This window comes from Chrysochloris asiatica, unplaced genomic scaffold (assembly GCF_000296735.1).
Source record: "Chrysochloris asiatica unplaced genomic scaffold, ChrAsi1.0 scaffold00160, whole genome shotgun sequence".
Lineage (NCBI taxonomy): Eukaryota > Metazoa > Chordata > Mammalia > Afrosoricida > Chrysochloridae > Chrysochloris > Chrysochloris asiatica.
Genome location: NW_006408678.1, coordinates 5,450,971 through 5,475,692, shown reverse-complemented (window position 1 = coordinate 5,475,692; position 24,722 = coordinate 5,450,971). Strand labels below are relative to the sequence as shown.

General features: G+C 41.9%; 1 protein-coding gene across 1 annotated transcript in view; it reads right to left on the bottom strand.

Moving 5' to 3' along the window:
• The window catches only part of GNPTAB (N-acetylglucosamine-1-phosphate transferase, alpha and beta subunits), a 172,432-nt gene that overhangs the window by 8,648 nt on the left and 139,062 nt on the right, over positions 1-24,722 (bottom strand). The window contains exons 8-18 of the mRNA XM_006871094.1: positions 22,484-22,645; positions 21,311-21,490; positions 20,937-21,107; positions 18,974-19,097; positions 15,976-16,179; positions 13,804-14,897; positions 8,299-8,498; positions 7,580-7,799; positions 6,653-6,766; positions 1,697-1,782; positions 1,223-1,321 (exon numbers count right to left, since the gene is read on the bottom strand). Of these exons, the coding sequence (XP_006871156.1) occupies positions 1,223-1,321; positions 1,697-1,782; positions 6,653-6,766; positions 7,580-7,799; positions 8,299-8,498; positions 13,804-14,897; positions 15,976-16,179; positions 18,974-19,097; positions 20,937-21,107; positions 21,311-21,490; positions 22,484-22,645 (2,654 nt within the window). The remainder of the gene's footprint in view (positions 1-1,222; positions 1,322-1,696; positions 1,783-6,652; positions 6,767-7,579; positions 7,800-8,298; positions 8,499-13,803; positions 14,898-15,975; positions 16,180-18,973; positions 19,098-20,936; positions 21,108-21,310; positions 21,491-22,483; positions 22,646-24,722) is intronic.

Sequence of the window (24,722 nt, the reverse complement as noted above, 5' to 3'; positions counted from 1 at the left end):
CCACAAGTGGCATCTAGGAGTGCAGTGGCCACCCTGAGGAGAAAGCCCCACACAGATAAGCAGAGCTGAGGGAGCAAAGAGAGCTAAGCCCAGCCCTAGGCTCCTTGTTTGTGGGCTGTGTCTTGAAAGTTGAAGCTACTGAGGAATGTGATTTTCTCTTCCTGACTTTTAATAAGCCCCCATAAAAAGTAAAACAAAACAAGAGTCAAAAATGACAAAATCTCTTCAAGGAAACATGAGGTATTCAAACCTGAACAACATGGCTGGTGAAACCCGATTTGCCACGTGACCTTTTTAATAAGGCCTGTCCTTAAAACATATCATGAAAATAGCTGAGAATGCTCTCTCCCCAATAACTGTTCAAACTAACACAATGAAATAATAATGTAGGACACAAAAAAAAACTGCACGTTTCCACGCACAACACTATAGATCAACAATGACTGAATTCAGGGTGGGCAATAAGCAAATGTCACAAAAGACTTCCAAAATGAGACTGATGACTTTTTTCAAAGAGTAAAGCATAAGGCTACCATTGTTGTTGTTGTTGGTAAGCACCGTCCACTGAGTCCTGACACACACAACTCTGTGTAGGGTTTCTGAGGATGGCTGGTGAGTTTGAACAGTCAACCTTGCAGTTCACACTGACCTTATGGTCCAGTGCTTACCCTACAGTGCCACACCAGAAGTACCACTGTTGTTAAGTGTCATCAAATCAGTTCTGACTCATAGCAACCTTGTATAGGGTTTCCGAGGAGCGACTGGTGAGCTTAAACCACCGACCTCGTGGTTCAAACCAACCTTGCTGTCCAGTGCATTAACTCACAGCACCATACCAGGATTTCAGAACTACCATTATTGTTGTTGTTAAGTGCTGTCAAGTCAGTCCCGACCTATAGCGACCCTGTATAGCATTTCTAAGAAGCAGCTAGTGAGCTTGAACCACCAACCTTGCAGTTCAAACCAACTTTGCAGTTCAACACATTGACCTACAGCACCACACCAGGTCTCAGTCCCAAAAGAACTGAATGCAGGGACTGAGTTTGTCTCTCTCCCAAACTCCTACCTCGTGGTCAAGCCCAGCTCCAGCGTTACCTACACCATTAGGCCTTCCCATCAGCTCTAAACAGAATTAAATCACCCCCTCCCCTCTGGGCCTACTGTTCTTTTTATTGATATTTATTTGCAAAGTAAGCATAATTAAAACAAAACAAAACCATACCTGGGGTTTTTCCTTATGTCATCCAACTGGCCAACCACATGAGAAACATTGGTACGGATCATTTTAAAAGCAATCTCTTCTTCTCCCATGATTTCAAACCTAATTATTAAAATGTACTTAGAAGAGTCTGAATGTGTATATAAATTTAAAAAAACAAAGCTTCAATTAAAAAAACCACAAACATACACTCGACATACACAGACTCACTTAACATTTCAATGTTACTATTAACAAATAAGCAATCTTTGGGAGAAAGATGAGGCGTTCTACTCCCATAAAGATTTACAGCCTCGGAAATCCTGTACAGGGTCGCTATGAGTCGGAACTGACTCCACGGCACACAGCCACCATTAACAAATATCTCATGTAATTTAAGAAAGAATGCTTAATAGATAAAAGTTTATCAAATTATAAAATGCCAGACCCCTGTAATTATTCTTAAATGAAACAAAAGAATACACATATATTACTTACCTATATTTGTTTTTGTCCTTATATGCTTTGTGGATTTTATCAGTTACTGGCTTACAGTTGGTTACTAGACTCTTTGTGACGGGTGGCTACGAGAAAATTCAAGTATATCAGACTTTATCAGACATCCTATTAGGGCCAGGAATAGATGAGGTGAGTGAGGCACTCATTTCAGGTACAAGATTTAAGTGGGAGGAGGGACCCACAAAAATCTCAGTAATCAAAATAAATATTTTAATACAGTACTTTAAAAATAGAACTGGCAGGCTATAGTCCTCAGGCTGGCCACCTAATTTTATAAATAAAGTTTTATTTTAATCACACATTTTCCTATTTCCCACTGCCAGCAAGTTTTTCCAACTCACAGATACCCCATTGGTGACAGAAGAACTGCTCCATACGGTTTTCTTGGCTGTAACCGTTATGGTGGCAGATCACTAGGCCTTTCGTTCACAGTGCCAACACATGGTTTCAAACCTCCAACCTTTTGGTTAGCAGCCAAGTGTACACCATTTGCTCCACCCAGGGACCTAATCATGTGTTACCCACCCCACAGTCTATGTGAAAACAGTCTTGTCAGGAATTGTTATAATTTTGAAAAAATTAATTTCTAACATAAAATATTATGAACTGGTCTGTGTTTAATACTCTTAAGCTAATTTGTGCTTTGTATCATCTAAAGAATCAGAAAATTCTTTATCCCCAAGTGCAATCATGGCTAAGTGCAAAAAATGAAGCCAATGCCTTGGGTAAGATTAGAGTTCACTCACACAATGCTAACTACTGCTGCCAGTGTAACTAGTATTTATCCTCTCAAAGCTTCTATGCATGAGCCTCAAAACACCAGTTTTAATCATTAACAAGGAAGTTTTACTTATTTCTTAGCTCTCAAACAACAATTGCTAATTCTAAACCTTCTTCCAGAAATTTGGAAAGAACGAAAATTATTCTGCTAATTGATGAAGATGGGTTTATTTCAAAAGCAAATGAGTCTCTCATATCGCACATCCTTAAAACAAGGCAAGATGAGTGGCTATTTTATACATGTAGATAATTTTTCTACAGCAAATAACCGACTTCTGCATCTAAGTGTGGGAGCTTGGTAACTGTAAAGTCTCACTATGAATGCAATGTCTGCAGGAGAAAGAAAGAAAACTATAGAAGGAATGACAGACAAGTAAAAAGGCAGATGTGGGAATAAGGATGTATGAAAGAGAAGTCTAGAGAGAGAGCGCTACCAGCAGTGAAGCTCAAGGGACTTTGAGTACTTCGGTGGCCTTTCAACACAATTACTCTACCACTCAGAAGAAAGCAAAGCCCAGTGGTCGGGCAGAAATGCTGAGGGAGCCACACAGCCTTTTTCCTTTCTCCCTCCTCTATCTACACTACACTCCGGGACTGCTCACTGAGAAGACAGTAGGAAAGACAGGGCAGAGCAGTCTGGAGCTCAGAGAGACCCACGTTCCCCTTCCTGGAGGCAGAGAGCCTTGACAATGCAGAGAAAGTACAGGTTTCTTGATAAACACATAAACTTGGCGGAGGTGGGGGTGGGAATGGACAAACCTAAGCTAGACCATTTACAGCAGGATGCTTTAGATTTAATTAATTAGCTTTATTGTTGTTGTTAAGTGCCATTGAGTCGGTACTGACTTACAGAGACCCTATGCACAACAGAACAAAACAGTGCCCGGTCCTTTGCCAACCTCATAATTGTTACACTTGAGCCCACTGCTGCTGCCACTATACCAATCCATCTTGTTGGGGGTCTTCCTCTTTTTCTCTGACCCTCTACTCTGGTGGTGGCTGTGTGCCGTGGAGTCGGTTCCGACTCACAGCGACCCTGTACAGGGTTTCCGAGGCTATAAATCTTTACGGGAACAGAAAGCCTCATCTTTCTCCCACGGAACAGCTGATAGTTTTGAACTGAAGACCTGACCCTCTACTCGACCAAACATGATATCCTTTTCCAGGGACTGGTCCCTCCTGATAACATGTCCAAACTATGAAAGACGAAGTCTGGCCATCCTGGCTTCCAAGGAGCAGTCTCGCTATAATTCTTCTAACACAGATCTGTTTGTTCTTTTGGCAGTCCATGGTGCTTTCAGCATTCTCCTCGAACTCTGTAACTCAAATGCATCAATTCTTCTATGGTCTTCCTTATTCACTGTCCAGCTTTTGCATGTACATGAGGTTACTGAGAATACCATGGCTTGCGTCAGGCACACCTTAGTCCTCAAACGAACATCTTTGCTCTTTAACACTTTACTGAGGTCTTGTGCAGCAGATTTGTCTAATGCAATACATTGTTTGCTTTCTTGACTGCTGCTTCCATGAGTGTTGATGGTTGAACCAAGCAAAATGAAGTCTTTGAAAACTTCAATTTTTTCTCCATTTATGTGGATGTTGTTTATTGGTCCAGCGGTGGTGAGGATTTGTCTTCATTACATTGAAGGAACTCTGGTAGCGTAGTGGTTACGAATCGGGCTGTGAGCCGAAAGGTCAGCAGTCGAAACTACCAGCTGTTCCACGGGAGAAAGATGAGGCGTTCTGCTCCCATAAAGATTTACAGCCTCAGAAACCCTGTACAGGGTCGCTATGAGTCATAACTGACTCCATGGCACATAACAACAACAACAACGAGATACAACCTATACCAAAGGCTGTGATCTTTGATCTTCATCAGTTAGTATTCTAAGTCCTCTTCACTTTTAGCAAGCATGGTTGTATCATCTGCATATTACTGGCTGTTAATGAATCTTCCTCCAATCCTGAGGCCTCATTTTTCTTCATAAAATCCAGCTTCTCAGATTATGTGCTCAGCATACATATTAAATAAATATGGTGAAAGAATAAAATCCTGGCACACACATTTCCTGATTTTAAACCATTCAGTATCCCCTTGTTCTGTTCGAAAAATTGCCTCTTGGTCTATGTACAGGTTCCTCATGAGTACAATTAAGTGTTCCAGAACACTTGTTCTCTGCAACATTGTCCATAGCTTATCATGACTGAGAGCCTTTGCACAGTCAATACAGCACAGGTAAACATCTTTCTGGTATTCTCTACTTTCAGCCAAGATCTATCTGACGTCAACAATGATATCCTTTATTATCCTTATTTTTTAACTCCAGGAGGAGCCCTGGTGGCACTGTAGGTTAAGCACTGCTATCCACAGAGATGGCAATTCAAACTCACCAGTTGCTCTGTGGGAGAAAATGAGTCTTTCTGATTTTGTAATGATTTACAGCCTCAGAAAACCTAAGCAGGATCAGTGTAAGTCAGAATTAACTAAATGGCAGTCGGTTGGTTTTTTGTTTTGGGTTAACTACAAAAACTGCTCTGGTGGCACTGTGGGCTAAGCTGCAAAGTTGGCAGTTTAAACCCATAATCCACTCCTTGGCAAGAGATCAGGCTGTCTGCTCCTGTACAGATTTACAGTCTCGGAAGCCTACATAATAGGGTCACTATAAGTCAGAGCTGACTTGACAACAGTGGGTTTCTGGGAAATAGAAAAGCGCTATCTGGGCTTAAATAGCCTTGTAACAGAGAAGATTCTTCAGCTTATGTAATCCAATTTCTAAACTTTCTTTTTTTAATAAACTTTGTGATTCTGTTCCTTCGGCAGGAAGGAATAAAACTTTTGTTCATAATAAACATACTTGTAAATGAGTATTAGCAGTTTATACAGTACTCTTGAGTTTATACAGTATTCTTCACAAATATAAAGTACTTTATCCTGTTTTCATCAATCCTAAGATCCACAGTACTTTAATACTTTAACTTCTCTGAAATTGGGATACGTCTTGGGATCACTTCCTTCAGGTGACACCCCAACGTTGTTGTGTGTGTGTGTGCTGAGTTGAATCAGACTCAGCATGACCCTTTAAGACTGAGTAGAACAGCCCCGTGGAGTTCCTTCCCAAGGCTGTGATCTTTATGGGGGAGCAGGGTATGGTGCTGCGGCTGAATGCACTGGACTGTAAGGTCAGCTGGAAAGTTGGCAGTTCAAGCTCACCAGCTACTCCTTGGAAACTCTATTCAGGATTACTATGAGTTGGAACCAACTCAACTGCACTTAACAACAACAACAACAGTCTTTATGGGTGTGGATCATCAGGGTTTCTCTCCCACAGAATGGCTAGTGGATTCAAAGTGCTGAGCTTTTCAGTTAGCAATCAAGCACACAGCAGCCCAATGCAGCTGACTGTAAATTATTCACTGATCCCTTCGGGTAACACCAAGAAAGTGCCAGCATCAAAACACTTAGCTTTGACTAAACATGGAATTTCATTAGATGACTATTTCCTTGTTAATGTTGAACCCCAGGACTGTTTTCCCAGGCAACTGAGAATGCTTTTGGGCTCTCTTTTGCTATTCTTTGAACAAGATATCCACTTATGGGATATAAGCAATGAACCTGAAAAGTATCTACTGTTGCTGTTAAGTGAAATTGAATCGGTTTAGACTCATAGCGCCCCTGTATAGGGTTTCCGAGGAGCGGCTAGTGAGTTTGAACCACCTACCCTGTGGTTCAAACTGACCTTTCAGTCTAGTGCTTATCCTACAGTGTCACACCAGGATTCCAAATATCCATTAGGAGGGGGAAAACAATTCCAATAAAAGACATAAATGACTCTAAATTATTTATGTTACTACTTTCTGCCAATGATAAAAGTATAAAACTTGCCTGTCGTTTCCGAAATGATGTAAACGGTTAAGTGCTAGTTTGCTAACCAAAAGCTTGTAGATTCAAACCCACCCAGAAGCTCTGCAGGGGAAAGATCTGGTACCTGCTTCCATACATGTTATTGCCATGAACTTTCTGGGGCAGTTCTGCTCTGTCATATGGGGTCACTTTCAGTTAGAACTGACTTGATGACACATAACAACAACAATAGCAAGCTGTTGTACAGCCATACAACGTTTTGTTGCACAGAAAAATTAACTCACGCCACTTACCAGATTGGGATCATAGTATGCCTCCTGAGTTGGTGGAATAGTGTTTAACTGACTGATATTGGAAGGAAGCATTTTTGAGCAATTTATTAACATATGTTCCAGACCTGTCAAATCCTAAAAGGCAAAGCAAAAGAATAAACCTGTTGTATATATTCTGGGTAATGACAGTGGTTTTAAAAATAAAAATCATGCACATCTCCAAAGTGGCTTCAATACTATCCTTAAAGGGAATTTGATTATCTGATTCTTAAGATAAACATTATTGTTGTGGTGGTGGTGAAGTGCTGTCGAGTCAGTTCCGACTCACAGCAACCTTTGTAGGGTTTCTGAGGAACAGCTGGTGAGTTTGAACTGCCAACCTTTTGGTATCCTATAGTTTCACACCATTAAGACAGACTAAAAAAAAGAGGAAAGTAAGACAATACACATATAAATATTTCATCTTTGCTTCAAAATAGAAAACATTGTTCTGTGAGACACCACTTTACACAAAAGGAGCACCATAGGGAATGCTCTATCCGTGCTGGCACTCCATTGGTGAGTTTCCTATGCTTGGGCCAAAAGGAAACCAGATGGAGTGGATGGACAGTGTCTCAGGACTGGCGGAGATCTCCAATCACACTAGGAGAGCCCCTGAATGAGCCTTGCACAAGATGTAGCTAATCTCTAGGTTTTCTCCAAACAACACAATATCAATCCCTGCTGAGAACCCTAAAAAGTAATCTTATAAAATAAAAGCTTGCAATTTGGTTTTGATTCTGGACTTGTGCTGAAATCTTTACTAAAAATGGACTTGTGCTGAAATCTTTACTAAATAAGAATTACCCTTACTTTCTTTGAAGTGAAATCTGTAGGGGTAAAAGAAACTGTCAAACTTCAAAATTTCATTTAAAATGTCAGAGTTTAGGAAAAAGAAAAACACAACACCTGCAAACTTAAAGGCAAGTCGTGAATTCTGGTAGCCAGTGTTCGGATTTCTCTGTCAGACAAGACACCAGATTGGTCTGTATCCACTTCATCAAAAACTTGAGATATATTCAGTGGTTGTACCGCACTCATGAGATAATAAAAATAAGAGAAGGCAAACTGCATATCCTCAGAATGACGGACTTTGTGGAATGACGTCTTGTCAAATTCTTCAGGGAACCTGTCCAAATATAAGATAGAATGAGATCTGCAGATCAAAAATATATACGGTCATCAGCATTTGTGGCAACTGATGTCAAAGAATACCGAATAGATCATGGACCGCCAGAAGAACAAACACATTTGTCTTGGCAGAAGTACGGTCAGAATGTTCTCACGTACTCTGGAAATATTATCAAGAGGGAACAGTCCCTGGAGAAGGACATCCTACTTGGTGAAGTAGAGGGTCAGGATAAAAAGAGAAAAACTATCAAGGAAATGGACACAGTGGCTGCCACCACAGGCTCAACTGTAGCAATGATTTAAGGAGGACACAGGGCAATCTTGTGTCCTGTTGTACATGGGTGGCTATCAGTTGGGACCACCTAAAGGGCACTTAACAACATTTATGGAGATAGACTATTTATTTACTCATCACATATTGCACAGCAGAAAGGAAGATTTCAAGCAGCCTTAGCTCTGAAACCCAGTTAAGTGACTTTAGCACCAACAAGCCTCACATATCTTGCAGCTCTTGCATAACAATTCGGTCAATCATGTGAGGCATGTGTGCGGGGACTTTCCGAGAAGTGAATCCAAATTTGCTGTTTAGAATCTTATTGACGTAGCGGAGGGAATCTGCAAACGTATCTTTCAGTTGTCTTCCAGTGTATTTGCTCTCAGTAAAGTAGGCCAATTGTGTCTTTAGTGACTCTTCTTCCTGAAAAAAAAAGGATCCCTGTAAACAGAGCTGGACATGTACTTATGGAGGTGCCGTAAATGATCTAATGTCTCCTCTAGCCAAAGCCTGTAACTCTCACCCAACTACTCTTTTCCTGATGGGTCTGGGTGAGAGGTGGTGGGAGAGAAGACTGGTAGGATGATATGATTCAGCTGTGGAAGTTAACAGAATTAGTTCTAATTGTAAAAACTTGACCCTCTAACACTGGTGTTAAATGAGCCATCTGAAAAGTGGGGGCAGGCAGTGGACTCTCATGACCATCGAGAAAGAATCAGGAGGGAAGTGTGTTCTTTGGACCCCGATACCTCTGCACATTGAATCTCATTATTTTTGCAGTTGGTGTCAGAAGTGGGGTTCAATGCAATGGCTCCAGACTCATGGAAACATGGAGTTTTGTATGAGACAGAATAAAGGGACATGGGAAATAATTTGTTGATTCTTAAGAAGGTAACTTTGGTGGTTCCCTGTAATGAGTGAAGAGTGTAAGAGGCCCAAGGTCACATACACATCAATGGAGACAGTCCAGGGGTGGAGAAACACTAAATTTGGGTGTTTTAAAAGGGGTTATGGGTTACGTGTGTACCTGACTGCAGTATGGACAGTGGATGTTTCTCCTACCTAGTTTTGTAAAGTAGAGCTCCTTGTATGATGGGAATTCCTACGGTTGTCATGATTACAGAGAGTGTGTAAGCCCGCCTTCAGCCTATACTGGACTGTTAAGTGCCATTGAGTCGGCTGGTGAGCTTGAACTGCCTCCCTTGCAGATCAAACCGACTTTGCAGTATGGCGCATTAACCCACAGTGCCACCCCAAGACTCCAAAACTTAACTAGATATACTAAAAGGGGAGTTAGGAAGGGTCAGGCTTTATTTTAGGCCAGTAGCCTGTGTACAGAGTAAGGGGCTTAGGTGGAAACCCACTCAGAACTGCTGAGGGAACAGGAGGCTTTCCTGTGAAGGAAAGATCTCTAGGGGAAAACAAACAAAACTGTCTTTTTGAATTGTTATTGGATGCATCGAGGCAGGGAAAGTCTGTGCCCATCAGAGAAAACCCCATTCTAGGACTGAAAGTTAAAGGGTGTTGGTAAGCAGATAGCAACTGTAGCAATGAAGCAAGGTTGAGAGGATACCAATTTATACAGTTTAGTGTATTAGCTAACGTCTCTTCTAGTCACAGTCTCTAGTCTCTTACTCTCACCAGACATTGTCTTTGCCCTGGGGGGTAGGGGGTGGAGTGGAAAACAGAAGGTAGGAGAAGATACTAATAGGATGACATGATTCTGCTGTGATGTTGAGTTATCTGTAACTGTAACGGTAAAAGCTTGAAACTCGAGTATGGGTTTAAAATGAGCCATCTCAGAAATGGGAGGCAGATCTCACTACCATCAAAGAAGGGACAGGATTGGAGTGCATCTTTTGGACTCCAAAGTTTCTGGACATCCAAAGTCTCCTCACCCCAGGGACAGAAAGTTGTGACACAGGACGGGTGGTAGAGGAGGGGCAAAGGAGCAACAGCAGCAGACCCAAGAGCCAGAGCATGAGACAGAGCGGTGGGCTTCCCAGTCCCCAGAGCCAGTCAAGCTGAGTGATCTGGGGCAGGAGGCTTGCTCACAGAGTGGGGGCCTCCTGGTGTGCTGACCCACGGAGTCAGAGCCCAGTGCCTTCTGGGTGAGTGGTGGGTCCTATGGACATTTATGGGCAAAGAAAGGCCTACCTGTGGGCACAGTTGAGGAGAGGCTGTCCTGACTGGAACAAGTCAGCATTTCCGGCCCTGAAGTGTACCCTGTTAACTTCCCTAATGAAGCCCTAACTGTGAGTGTGGTATCCGAGTTCTGTGTGGTCATGGCAATGAATTGTGGAACTCAGACGAGCTGAGTGGAGACTGCTGTGGGATGGATGTACCTTATTAAGGAGCGGCACAATAGTTAAACACTTAGCTGCTAACCAAGAGTGGCAGTTCTAATCCACTCATCTGCTTCAAGGGAGAAAAACCTGGTGATCTGCTCCTATAAAACCATAGCAAACTCCACGGGGCAGTTCAAGTCTGTCACCTGGCTTGCTGTGAGTTAAATCAACTCGACAGCACCCCACAACAATGTACTTTGCTAATAGAGAGACAGATCTATCATTTTATATTATGTAGCAATAATTTTCCACTAACTGCCCAAGAGGAACACTGTAAGATAACCACTGTAGGATAAGCACTGGAGTGCTAACTGCAAGGTCAGCAGTTCAAACCCACCAGTCGCTCCACAGAAGAAAGATGAGACTTTCTGCTTCTGAGATTTACAGTCTTGGAAACCCTCTTTAGGGGTGATAAGAGTCACAATCGACTTGATGACAATGAGGTGTTTTTGTTTTTTTTAGAACTGCCATACAAGTACCCATGAAATGCGTACTAACTTTAAACATCCTAAGACTAGGACTGAACTAGGTTTTAGTGAAAATCCATCTCATCAGTATTGGCTTGAGAACAAAAGCTGTGTGTTGGAGGTCTGTTTATAGGGTAATCTTCAAGGACTGGTTATCAGCCATGAGATTTCACAGCCTATTCAATGCAACATTTAAAAATGTAAGCAATTTGGTATTTCTACCAGTGATACCAAAATAAGTATTTGAGCTTTGAAACAAACACATTTGGTTTAACCATATAATAATGTTAATGATACAAAATATGAAGAACCCTACTGATGGGACGCCCTAGATAAACACTCAACCTCAACCAAGGTTGGTGGTCCAAATTCACCAGCCACCCCTTAGAAACTATACAGGGTTGCTATGAGTTGGAACCAACTTGATGGCACCTAACAACAACATCAAACCATTATTAAGATGCAAAACCAAATGGCAAAGAATGTGAACACACTTTACAGATGATGAAATTTTCTGTATGGAAATACTTTCTTTCCTAAACTGGTTCTTACATAATGCCAGTTTTGCATAATGGCTTGATCTTCGGAACCTAACCAAGTCAGTGAGCGAGAACTTTGTGCAGCATATGCATAGTATAATCTCACTGTTCTAAAAACAAACTATACATTTGCATATCTTTTGAAAAATACTGGCCGGATACTGTCAGGGATTGAATTTGTCCTTCTAAAATACAGCATCTGTGTTGAATTTCTGGCTCTGGTACTTGTAAATGTGATCCTATTTGAATATAAGGTTTTACTTTTGTTATGTTAATGAGGACATTTCAGTGTTGGTCCTAAATCTAATCACATCTGAGTTATTAAAAAAACCAGAATAGGCTCAGAGACACACAGGGGAAGACATGCCATGTGAGGATTGTCTACAAGCCAATGATCACCAAGGAATGACCACGCTGACAAGGAAGAAGTCAGTGCAAACTGAAACCCCGATGTGAAGTGTTAGCTCCAGAACGTTAAGAAAATAAATTTCTGTTCTTTAAAGACACCCACTTGTGGTATTTATGCTAAAGCAGCACCTGGCAACTAAGACAAACACTAACCAAATATGAAGTTGATCTGAAAGAGAAGGCTTCAGGAGACCCATTGACTGTATTTTTGCATTGCCTGTACATTTTACCATTTAACCTGGAGTCCTAGTGTGACGCTGTGGGATAAGCCACTGAACTGTAAGGTCGGTTTGAACCACAAGGTCAGTGGTTCAAACTTACCTGCTGCTCCTCAGAAACTCTATACAGGCTTGCTATGAGTCGGAAACAACTCAATGGCACTTAACAATAACAATAAATTTTATCTATGGTATTTTCATAATTAAAAGAAAAAAAACAAAGCAGAAAGCAAGCAAAAGGGAAAAGAGTGAAGAAATAAGAATAAGCAAAAAGTCCTCAGCTCTTCACTCAACAACCAGTAAATATCTAATATGCAAGGTTGGCAGTTCAAATTCACCAGCCGTTCTTCGGAAACCCTATACAGGGTTGCTATGAGTCAGAACTGACTTGCCCGCATATAACAACAGCAATGTGCCAGACACAAGACACTTTTCTGGTCTGTCAACTCCTACCAGCCCTTCAAGGTTCAGCTAACAGGGTACCTCCTCATGGATGCCTTCCCCAATTTCTCCAGGCAAAGTTCATCAATTTTTACTTTGTAATCCATGCCCATACTTCAATGGAGGTACTTACTACATGTTGTTAAGTGCCATCGAGTTAGTTCTGACTTACGGCGATCCTGCATAGGGTTTCCAGGAGTGGCTAGTGAATTTGAACCATTGACTTTGCAGCCTATCCTAGCCCGCCCCCCCTCTTAATCCACAGCTACAACTATTTGTCCACAAAAGTCTTCCCAACCAGTTTGGGCACAGCAGCTATTGTGTCCTAATTGTCTTGCACCCCCTGGTGGTTAGCACAGTAACAGCACACAGATGTTCAGATACCACAGCAGATGAAGCCAGTGTGAAGGGCAGGCAGCTCGCGCTCCTACTGACTTGCTATTGTGTTACTGGGAAAGCTAAGAACTTCTCTAACCCTCGGTGTTCACATCAGTAAAAGTGGAAGCCTATCCGACCTGACTAGCACAAAAGCATTTCTGAAACCACAGAGTAAAGATACCATCCCCATGCTACCAGGTACTCACTCACACAAAACTGTACAATGGGGATGCTGCCGCTAAGTAACAGCTGTCTCATAGCAACCCCATATAGGGCTTCTGAGGCTATAAATCTTTACAAGACCAGAGAGCCTCATCTTTTCTCTGGCAGAGCAACTGATGGGTTTGAACTGCCGATCTTGTAGTTAAGCAGTCCAACAGCACCACCAGTTATCAATTCCGACCCACAGCGACCCTGTATAGGGTTTCTGAGGAGCTGCTGGTGAGCTTGAACTACCAACCTTGCAGTTCAAACTGACTTTGCAGTCCAGCGCATTAACCCACAGTGCCACACCAGCACCACCAATACTCCCCAACAATAGGCACAGCAAAAGTAAATATTACCCTCATGAGGTATTTTTATTATTGGGGCTATTAGAAAAATTCAATGAAACTATGTCAAAAAATATAAATTAGTTCAGTGGCTAGCAGAATACAGTATTGAAGAAATAGTAAAACAACAACAACAAACCAGTTGCCAGACAGAACTGTGCTTCACAGGGTTTTAAATGGCTGCTTTGTTAGAAGTACATCACTAGGCCTATCTTCCGAGAAGTGGACTTGAACATCCAAACTTCAAGTTAGCAGCCAAATCAATTACATTAGTCAGAGACTGCAAATAGATAGCAGCTATTACTGTATTGTTATCAATCACAAGGCTATCTAATTTTTTTCCTGAACACAGGAGAGAACAGGCTGAATGTAACTTACATCAAGAAGATCCTGGAAATATTTCTTTTTTTCCCATGGCAAAAAGCCCAGGTAGCTTTCTATATAGTGCTGAAGTTTCCTTCCAGGTAATACTTCATTAACACCAATGTTATTTTTAGCATTTTCCTCCAAACTGGTTTTCTCCTTTTCTTTCCCTATGATTTTCTTTTCTTTGTTCACATGGTCTTCCGGTGGAACAATCTGTGAGTGTAGCTTCTCGTTTGACATACTTTTGCCTCCTACTTTTGGGGCCTGGGTTTCTGATCTAAATCCTGCTTTGGTCTCTGATTCCTGGGGTGGATGACCCTGGATGTGGTCATTCCTTTTTGCTGGCACTGCTAGAAAAGTAGACCCCTGAAGTCTTTCAGATGCTTCAAAGCTTTTTGCCAAAGCATCTCTGTGAACTCGTTTTTCCAGTGGGGCATCCAAGTGGTCATCTCTTTCATCTGTCTTTCCAGCTTCACTTTCTTTCAACTCTGAGTTTATCAGAAATGACCGCAGCAAGGCCAATTTGGACAGATTGTATCCTTTCAGAGTGAGGTCTCCTTGCTCTAGTTGCAAATCCAAGTTATGGAGAGTTAACTGGGTCTCTTTTGGAAGAAGTGAAATATTGACCCGGGGAATCTGCATGTCCTCCTGGAGTCTCCCTGTTGTGTTACCATCGCGTCTCTTGAACTTCGGGAAGCGTTTTTCCACAGGAACATCTTCAAACAGGACTTCCATCTCTGGAAGAACTGTGCTTGGGCTCCCCAACTTTTCATGAGACTTTTGGGTGGTAGAATTTAGTTTAGGTTCCTCTCTTGTGTCAACCTCTACTGTTATCTGGATTTTGAACTCGTCGTCATTTTTATCTTGAAGCGTGAGATTGAAATGTATGGTGGTCGCATTCATTCCACTGTTCATTATCAGATGGATGGTTTTCCACTTGTTGGCAATGGACGCATGTCGGATGACTGGGTTGTCACTATAGGCACCTTCTAGTCCTCTTTTGGCTATTTCTGCAAAGCTGAAGTAAGGCAGGCATTCACCTTTTGGAAGAACATAGTGAGTCTGGTTTGGGAGAAGTGTGACTTTATATAATTCATGAAAATGATCTAGAAGGAAAAAAAAACATGATTTTTTTAAAAAAACTAAGCTCTTTTATCTCTTTTTCTTTAATCCTTATGAGTTTAAGGTTTCACTTTTCTAAGACTGACTTTAAATTGGTTGCAAAATAATGAGAACTTCTAATACAATAGGTACAATCTGAGGTAATCATGATTAAAACATAGCATGCCAATTCTGACTACTATGGGGATATAACTTGATTCTTGACAGAAAAACCTAAGAATTTCCATCTATTTATCCATTTGAAAAAATATAATATTCTGTCCAAATAACCTCCATTATTAAGCCACCAACGAGAAAATCACCATATGTACGGCATCATTGTTCTCCTTGTACTGTTTTCAAATTAAACCATCACCATCAATTATCAGCTAAGGAAATTCCATTCCAAAAACCGAACCTGATAGGTAGAGATAGTGCTTCTTCAATGTCTAATGATTTCTAAAGACTGTGTTCTCTTACTTTGAACTTACAACTGGTTTGCATATATGGCTGGGAAAGGTATTGTTAGGGCCTGAAGTCTGTTGTTCCCATCTGTGTTGGAACCTTAAGCCCTCTACCTGTGGATGTAGCACTGTTTAGAAATAGGACTTTCTTTGGTCTATGATTGAGGTTATACAAGATGGATTCCAAAAGCTGGTGGAAAAATTTCATTATCCTTTCATTCACTTTTTCCACCAACTTTTTGAAGCCCTCTTATATCCATGTAGGGTTTGCCTAAAACCTCACCTCTTCACTTCTGAGTTATAAAAAGAGCTGACCAGACACCGAAGCATGCAAATAGAAATGGGCAAGAGGTGAGAGAGAGGTGGGGGATAGATTGCCAAGGAACTGAGGAACACAGGGGCTACAAATGGGTCTCCCCCAGAGCTGACTGAGACGGAACCTTCTCCTAGAGCCAACACCCTGAATTCACAATTCTAGCCTCTTAAGTTATGAAGGCATACATCTCTGTTCTTTAACGCTACCTAACTAAGTAACAACCACCATCCCAAAGCCCCTCTGCTCATCAAGAGATTTTTTTATTCCCTCGTTCTTACTATGATTCCATGGTAACAAATGTACCTTGCCCACAGTCACCAGCATCAAACCCACAAGACAAGACGTTGCAGGCTTGGTCACAAAACTTATCCGCGAGCCAGGAATTTGCACATCCTTGATTACAATAAGAAATACTGCTTATTCCGCCACCAAACTGCCAGGGCTGTCCAACTCCAACACTCCCAGTGCCGCCGCCTCCTGCAACATAGCGGCTGCCTCCACTGTTCCCTGTAGGAGAAAGAGAATGAATCTGGCATGGAAGAATCTGGCCAGGCTTAAGATTTGGGGGAAGATAAAAAACAAACCAGATAATTCCTTTTGTCCTAATGTTTTCAGGGTTGATGAATAAATTGATGTTGGAGAAGTTTCATTCTATTCTTCAGAAGACTTCACTTGTCTAAAGACAAAAATAAGCTGCAAAAGGATCATCTCTGCAGTGGACAGGGCATGGGATGACCGGGCCATGGCACTTATGAGTTGTGGGACCCAGGAGCACAGGTTTCAAATTTGTGCAAAGGGGTCATAAGCACTGGGGGAGATTATCTCAAAGACTGTAACTGCTGAGGAGCTGAGGAAGACCCTCAACAAGATGGGGTGACGTGGTGGCTACAACAATGGGCTCAGATTCAGCAGCAAGAGTTGTGAGGCTGGCACAGGACTAGGCGGGGTTTCCTTCTGTTATACACAGGGTCACTGTGAATCGGAATGATGGTATATAACCTCTCTTCTCTCCTTCTCACATGCTTACATGTGGACTTCTTGGCTATGGGTGCTAACCCCTGGCCAGCCACTCCCTTTTGATATCTAACTGTTGGGTTCTATTAGTGGCTGGGCTCACTGGATGGCACCAAGCCACCTGCGGCCTGTCTGCATTCTCCGCAATGCAAGTGTCAGCTGGCTGCATTTCAAGTGAGCATCTGACAGTTCAGGTGAAACACAACCTGGAGCTTTGTTTCCTCCAGTAGGTAACCCTTTTCCAAGCCCGATTCCTCATATATGATTTAGGGGTGATGATATCTGTGTAAGAGGCCCTGGTGGCACATGGGTTAGGCATTGAGTGCTCACTGAAAGGTTTTGGGATATCTGTGTACATGCGTTCCCTGTCTTAGTTATTAAGAAATTTAAGTGAATAATGGTTTACCATTGTTGTTGTTGTTTGTTGTTGTTGTTGTTAGTGTCATCGAGTCAGTTCCAATTCACAGTGATCCTATGTAGGGTTTCCAAGGAGCAGATGATGAACTTGAACTGCCAACCTTGTGGTTCAAACCGACCTAGCAGTCCAGCACATTAACCCACAGCACCACACCAGGGCTTCATAGATTAAAGAGCAATAAATAAATGTAAAAAGGTATCATCAATACGTCTAAATATAAGCATGTGAGAAAGAGAGAAGGAATGCTGTTGTTATCTGCCATTGAGCTAGCTCTGACTCACATCAGAGGAAACCCCGCCTGGTCCGGCGCCAGCCTCACAATTGTTGCTGTTTGATCCCCTTGTTGTAGCCACCACGTCAATCCATCTTGTTGAGAGTCTTCCTCTTTTTTTCCGACTCTACTTTACCATGCACGGTGTCCTTTTCCAGGAACTGGTCCTCCTCCTGATGACATGTCCAAAGCATGGAAGACATAGTCTTGTCATCCTTACTTCTAGGGAGCATTCTGGCTGTAATTCTTCCAGGATAGATTTGTTTGTTCTTTTGATAGTCTGTGGTACTTTCAATATTCTTTACTGACACAATTCAACAGCATCAATTCTTCTCTAGTCTTCCTTATTCAGTGTCCACCTTTCCCATGCATGTGAGATGATCAAAGTACCATGGTCTAGGTCAAGTGTGCTGTAGTCCTCAAAGTGTCATCTTTGCTCTTTAAGGCTTTACAGAGGTCTTTTGCAGCAGATTTGTCCAATGCAATACATCATTTGATTTCTTGACTACTGCTTTCATGAGTGTTGATTGTGGAGCCAAGCAAAATGAAACCCTTGACAACTTCTATCTTTTCTTCATTTATCATGATGCTTAGTCCAGTTGTAAAGATTTTTGTTTTCTTTACATTGAGTTGTAATCCACACTAAAGGCTGTAGTCTTTGATCTTCATTAGTATTTCACGTCCTCTAGGAAGCAAGGTTGCTACTCTAGGAAGCCTATGCTACTGCAGGTTGCTCCATCCCGATGATGCATTCTTTGTCATATAGACCAGTTTTTTGGATTACTTGTTCAGCATACAGACTGAATAAGTATTGTGAAAGGGTGCAATGTGGAAACACACCTTTCCTTAGTTTAAACCACATAGTATACCCTTGTTCTGGTCGAATGACTGCCTCTTGGTCTGTGTACAGGTTCCACATGAGCACACTTAAGTGTTTTAGGGTTCCTGTAGTTAATCATAGTTTGTTATGATGCACACAGTCAAATGCCTTTGTATAGTCAATAAAACACAAGTAAACATCTTTCTGGCATTCCCTGCTTTTAACCAAGATCTTCCTGATACAGTAGTGATAGCCTCATGCCAAGTCCTCTTCTGAATCCACCTTGAATTTCGGACAGCTCCCTATGATGTACTACTGCAACCTATTTTTAAGTTATCTTTAGCAAAATTATACTTGTGTGTAATATTAATGCTATTGCGGAGGAGCTAGGGTGTTTATTTCTCTTGTCTCCCGACAGTTGTTCATTGACCTACAGCAATCTGCTACTGGAAGCCACCAGAAGGAGCGCCTAAGACAACCAGTAAGAGTGATTCTAACTCTTGAGCTTCCATAATTAGGGATATTGCAGATTTCCATATTTTAAATAATAAGAAAAGGCATTTTCAAGTGCAGAGCCTGCATGGGAAAATAGCCTCAGCAATGGGTAATAGAAGGAACCCCAAAGAGTCGATGGATTACAGATGGTTTCGGTATGTAGCAAGTATAAAAGGGCAAGATGCATGGAGAATGCTTAATTAAATCTACTGCATGTGGTCATAACAATAACAAATGAAAACATTTAGTAAACATGAAGACAATTCATTTGAACACATCTTACCAGAGCAATCGCCTCCATCCCAGTCACAGGCCGAGTTATTACAGGCTTTGTCACAATAGCCATCCTTGATCCAGGAACCCGGGCAGCCCTCAGCACAGTTCGGCACAGGCCACGTCAAATAAACCTATGACAAAATGACAGAGACCATGAAATGATCTTGGATGCTTTTTACACTGAAGCCCATAAAAAATAAAGAAAAACCACTGAGCCCCTAGAAAAGGTTGCAATTTTCCTAGGACTGATTACATTTGTATGGAATATTTTGCCCTGAATTTGTCTGCACATATGGTAATTATTCTAATTCCTGTTGTACTTCCGGTTCTTTCTGGGTAAAACTGCTCTTTCTCATTACTTGAATTAATCTCAGCAAAGTGACGGGGCTTACTGAAATCCGGGCCATTCAGGGCACCCCTCCATGTGAGAAATCTGAAAAACAGCCTGTGCCTGGCTCAGTCTTACTGCTAACATGAGCTCTTTGTAGATTTAGGAGGAAAGCAGGTATCACTCCAAGCATCACTTGCAGGAAAGCAGACAAGGACTTAATTTGTGGATTTGTTTCTTATAATCTATCTTTAAACAAAGAGATTTCAAATGTCAGACTTAATATAGCATACATATAACTACAAAAGCAGGTGGGAAGTATGAAGCAAGTCACTGCTTTTGTGTGAGGACTATCAGTAATCCCCAAGTATGTCTATATGGACAGTAATCTTATCTCAAGGCTGAGAAAGCCGCAGATGGACTCTCAATATCCTTTTCTCCATGCAGAAGTTTAGGTGACTGGATTAATCAACACAGGAGTTTACAGTAATCTGAATTGCAAATTTGCCTGCTTTCAAAGTGAGTGATACTCCTGGCTACTTTTCAAATTAAAATTAATTTTTAATACTACATGTGCCTCTTAAAGCCTCCATGCTTTTGCATGCTGCATCTATTTGAAGTAGCTTTTGGTAGCATAGTGAGTACTGAGTTGAAATGCTAACCACAAGGTCAGCAGTTTGAAACTACCAGCCACTCCGAGGGAGAAAGATGAACTGACTCGGTGGCACACAGTTGCTACCAACACCATCTATTTGGAATGTCTTTCTTCATCTCATTAGCTCTGACTTGTTCTACAAAATTCCTTTCAATTCAGATGGGAACTCTTCCTAAAATGCTGTCTGATTTAAACCTTATGTGCTTCAACTCCTGAGCAGCCAGGCATCCTTATCAGCACTGAAACCATTGCACGCAGTCATGGATTGTGTGTTTGTCTCCCGTTATGGCACTGCTCACCTCGCAGCCCTCCAAGCGAGCACAGAGGCAGCGCTGGAACAGGTGAATGGGAGAATGAAAACGGTGTGGTAGTATAAACCACAATAGGAGGAATTCGCTCTGAGCTGTCAGCACTGACTGTTACAGAGATGTATAACTTACAAGCTTATGGTGTCAAGTCTAACTTACTTCTCACTCAATCCTCCCAACAATGCTGTGGGGGTATTCACACTTCACCCATTAGGCAGACAGCAAAGGCAGGCACCCAGAGAGGCCAAATCACTGCCTAGAGCTGGAAACTGGTGGAGGCAGGTTCTGCCCTAAGCAGCTGGCTCTGCCCATCTGCTCTTAACCACATCTCCAGCCTTTCTCTCAAACAAAATCAGAGTAAGCCTGACTGCCTTAAACAGAACTGCATCCATTCATTTCAACACCATTTCAACACAATGTCTCAGCCATTCCACTGATGTGGTTGTGTGCTCCACAGTGATTTTGTTTCTTCGGCTGTTATTGCAGTAAAACACTGAGAGGGTCACAGAAGCTCTGGATGTCCAAGAATGTGGGGAAGCACATTTCCTTGGGTATTTTTCTTATTCCCTCTTACCTCTCTTGAGCTTAGCACAAAAAATATTTCTTTGATGATATGGTTTCTATCATACAACTTCTAAGTGCTTCCTAAGCTAGGCATGCCTTCCTCTGAGGTACTTACTTTCTGGCCTTTGGAATGGCTGTAGAAATCATCCGGCCAGACGTCCTTCCCAAACATGACATCATCGTTCAGGTAAATAAACTTCTGTGACAGCCCTTCAATGCGATGGATGTGACTTTCAATAGCAGGTGAACTAAAGGTTGGCAAGTGGCTCAAATTCTGAAAAACAGCCTTTTCACAGAAGGAAAAAAAGAGAGAAAAGCTGAATGAGAGGATTTCTGTTTGGAATCGGTTTTGGAAGGAAGGGAAGAGAATGGGAGTATTAAACAAAGTAAAAATGGAGATGAGGCGGGGCAGGGAAATGAAATCACGGGACCATAGTAAAAGGACAGGGAGGGCAACCACAGCCTGGCCACTTTGGGAAAGCCACGTACCTGGTGCGTCACTATTTTCACTCGAGGATTGTCCAGGTTCAGCCATGATGGGATCTGCCCATTGGTGACAATGAAAACATTCCGGACCCACGGTGCATGCTTCTCGATAGACCGCAAGGAGTACCTTAGCTCTTCGTTGTCTTCAAAACGGCTGGCAGACACGTCTTCATCCTGCTTCGACTGAGAAATAATGTTCGGGGCATTGAGAAGTAGAACACCCCTTACCCAGACCTTCTCCTCTCCCACTTTCCCCTCTGCCCTGTCTGCTCTCCCGGTGCCCTTGCAGACTTCATTATCGTTGTTGTTGAGAACATACACAATGGAACACACATCAAGTCTGATTTCTAGGTATGTTTGTAATTCAGTGACATTGACACTTATTGCATCCTTCAATCTGTACTCTGCCAGTGTTTTATAGAATGAGTCCTACTTTTAAGCATTATCAAAATTGCAAAGGATTTCATTTAAAAAAAAGAAAGAAAAAGCCCTAAAACCCAGTATTTCTTTAACACACTGTAGGAAACAGATCTTGAATTACTGTCCTTTTGTATCATTGTAACCTCACTTAAGACCATCTGTTCTTCTTCTTGGTGGGAGTGGTTGTATACCATGGAGTTGGTTCTGATCCACAGTGACCCTGTATAGGGTTTTTGAGGCTGTAATCTTTACAGGAGCAGAAAGCCTCATCTGTCTTCCATGGAGTAACTGGTGGTAGATTGGAACTTCGGACCTTTCGGTTAGCAGCTCAGCTCGTAATCCACTAAGCTACCAGAGCTCCTTTTTTTTGCTTTTGATACATCTTATCATTAGTAATATGTGCTATGTACAATGTGAAAATATAGCTGTAAATTTATATGTAATGTTTCCAACCCTCAAAGATGAATAATGACTGGATTTGTAAAGATATTTATAATTAAAAAAGGAAAACTTAAAAAAGAAAGATGCCTTTTGACTTATTTATGTCTGAATCAACTTACAATGGAGACATCAGGATTGAGCCTCGTGGTAAATCGAGGGTTACCTATATTCTGAAACCAGCAGCTGGAAAATCAGAAAAGTTCCACTCAACTCACCTTGCTACAGTCCTCCTTCCTTCTCCTCAGCCAGTGACTTATCCGTTTTTACCATCTTAAACCTTCTATTCAGGTTTCAAAAGAATCTCTGCACTCTCACCTGGCTGATGGCACTCAGGTCCCATAATAGATACGCAGGACTTATGGTCAGTTCTTTTCCTTCAATGGTCATGTTTTTCTTAGTTTGTTTATTCAGTTCTTGGAAACCCTTGGGGTTATTCAATTTTAGAAGGGCTACACTTGCCTCCGAATATAGCTGCAACTATAAAATAACAAGAGGGTTAAAGATAGAAAACTGGAGCCTCAGGAAGGATAAAAAATCAATTATCAAACCCAACCCAACACTGTCAATTGGATTCAACTCCTGGGGCCCACGTGTGACAGAACAGAACTGTTCCATCTGGGTGTTCTTGGCTATGACTTTACGAAAGTTGATTCCTAGGCTTTTCTTCCGCAATGTCAATGGGTTGTTGCAAACTGCCAACTTTTAGGTCAATTATTATTGGTGTGTATCATCAAGTCAGTTCTGAATCATAGTGACCCTGTATAAAGTTTCTGAGGCTTTGAATCTTCATGGAGCACAAAGCCTCATCAATCACCTGCGGAGCAGCTGCCGGGCTCAGATCGCTGACCTTGTGGTTCAGTCTAGAGTGCAAATCACTTGTGCCACCTAGAGCCCTCCTTAAGGAAGTGACACCATGAAATCCCCAGTGTGATCTTTAATCTTCAAACAGTATCTGTAGATGATATATGTAAGTTTATTATTATGTGCGTGTGTATATATATATATATATATATATATATATATACACACATATATATTTCAAAAAGTTTGTGGAAACATTCCACCACCTTTTCATTGCATTTTCCCATGAACTTTTGGAATCCTCTTTGTACATATGTGAATGGAATGACGAAACAATACCACCAGATAAACATATTTGGACAATATCACCAAATAAGATAGGCATCTCAAATGAATGGAAGAGAGCAGGTAGAATGAATGAATGAATGAATGAATGGATAGATAGATAGATAGATAGATAGATAGATAGATAGATAGATAGACAGAAAGTTGCAGGGGGCTCTAGGGGAGGCCAGGCTGGCAAACAGAAGACCTCAGGCCCATCTGAAGGCTGCAGTCACCACTCCATCCTACCAAAGACTGTTAGGCCAGAAAGGCTGCCCTGGGTTGCCATATCTCCCGTGAGGCCAGACTCCCTGCCTGTTTGATGAAACACTGGCATGAATGTTTCTAAGTGCCGTGCATTCAAACAAAACACCAATCTGTGATGTTTGTCTTGGGGTATTACCAATATACTGGTGGTTGTTGTTAAGTGCTGTTGAGTCAATTCCGGCTCATAGCAACCCTGTATAGGGTGTCCGACCTTGCAGTTGAAACCGACCATGAGGTCAAGCGCTTTATCTAACAGCACCACACCAGAACTCCTATGTACTGGTACTGGGGAGAAAATCCTGTGATGTAGCTTTGCTGGTATTAAGAGAGAGCAACCTGTCAGCAGTTTCCGCCCCACACATCTATGCTGGGCTGTGTGAAGTGCTCTCAGAAGAAAATGACTGGGTGCAAAAGCCTCAGAACAATCGTAAATCTTAAGAGAGGGGATGATAAACATCAAGTTTCACCAACAGGTAGGCTTCCCACTCCTACCTGAGTCCACATCACTCTACCTGATTTCTATTCTGGACTCTGCATTATATAGTTTCCTATTAAAAGTGGCTTTCAGAGCTCACAAAGAAGAGAAGGCTGAAAATCACTAATCTAGGAGGAGTCCTGATGTGACACTGTAGGATCAGCACCAGACTACTAACCATACAGAGTTGGAGGTTCAAATCTACCAACCACTCCTCAGAAACGCAATACAGGGTCACCATGAGTTGGAACTGACTTGATAGCACGTAACAAAAACAAGGAGGACAAAATGGTTCCACTTAATGGCTCTTCTAATAAACCCTCTTTCTTTCTTTCTAAAACAGAATACAGATTTATATGGGCTCATTAAAAGCTCTTATATTTGCTCATCACTAGTTGCTATGAGGTCAGTTCCTTGATGTCTGGCCAAACCATGTATGCCAGACTAGAACTGTGCTCCAAGGGGTTTTCAGTGACTGAATTTTCAGGAGTGCTTGCCAGCCCTTTCTTCCGAGGTACTTTTGGGTAGACTCGAATGTCCAATGTTTCAGTTAGCAGTCAAATGCGTTCACTGTTTGCACTATCCAGGGATTCCTTCTATTTGCTACATGACCAGAACTAGCTCATTTTCCATGTGCCATTAAGGGTAAATTGCAAGAATTAGGAGATTATATTGAACCAGATTTTC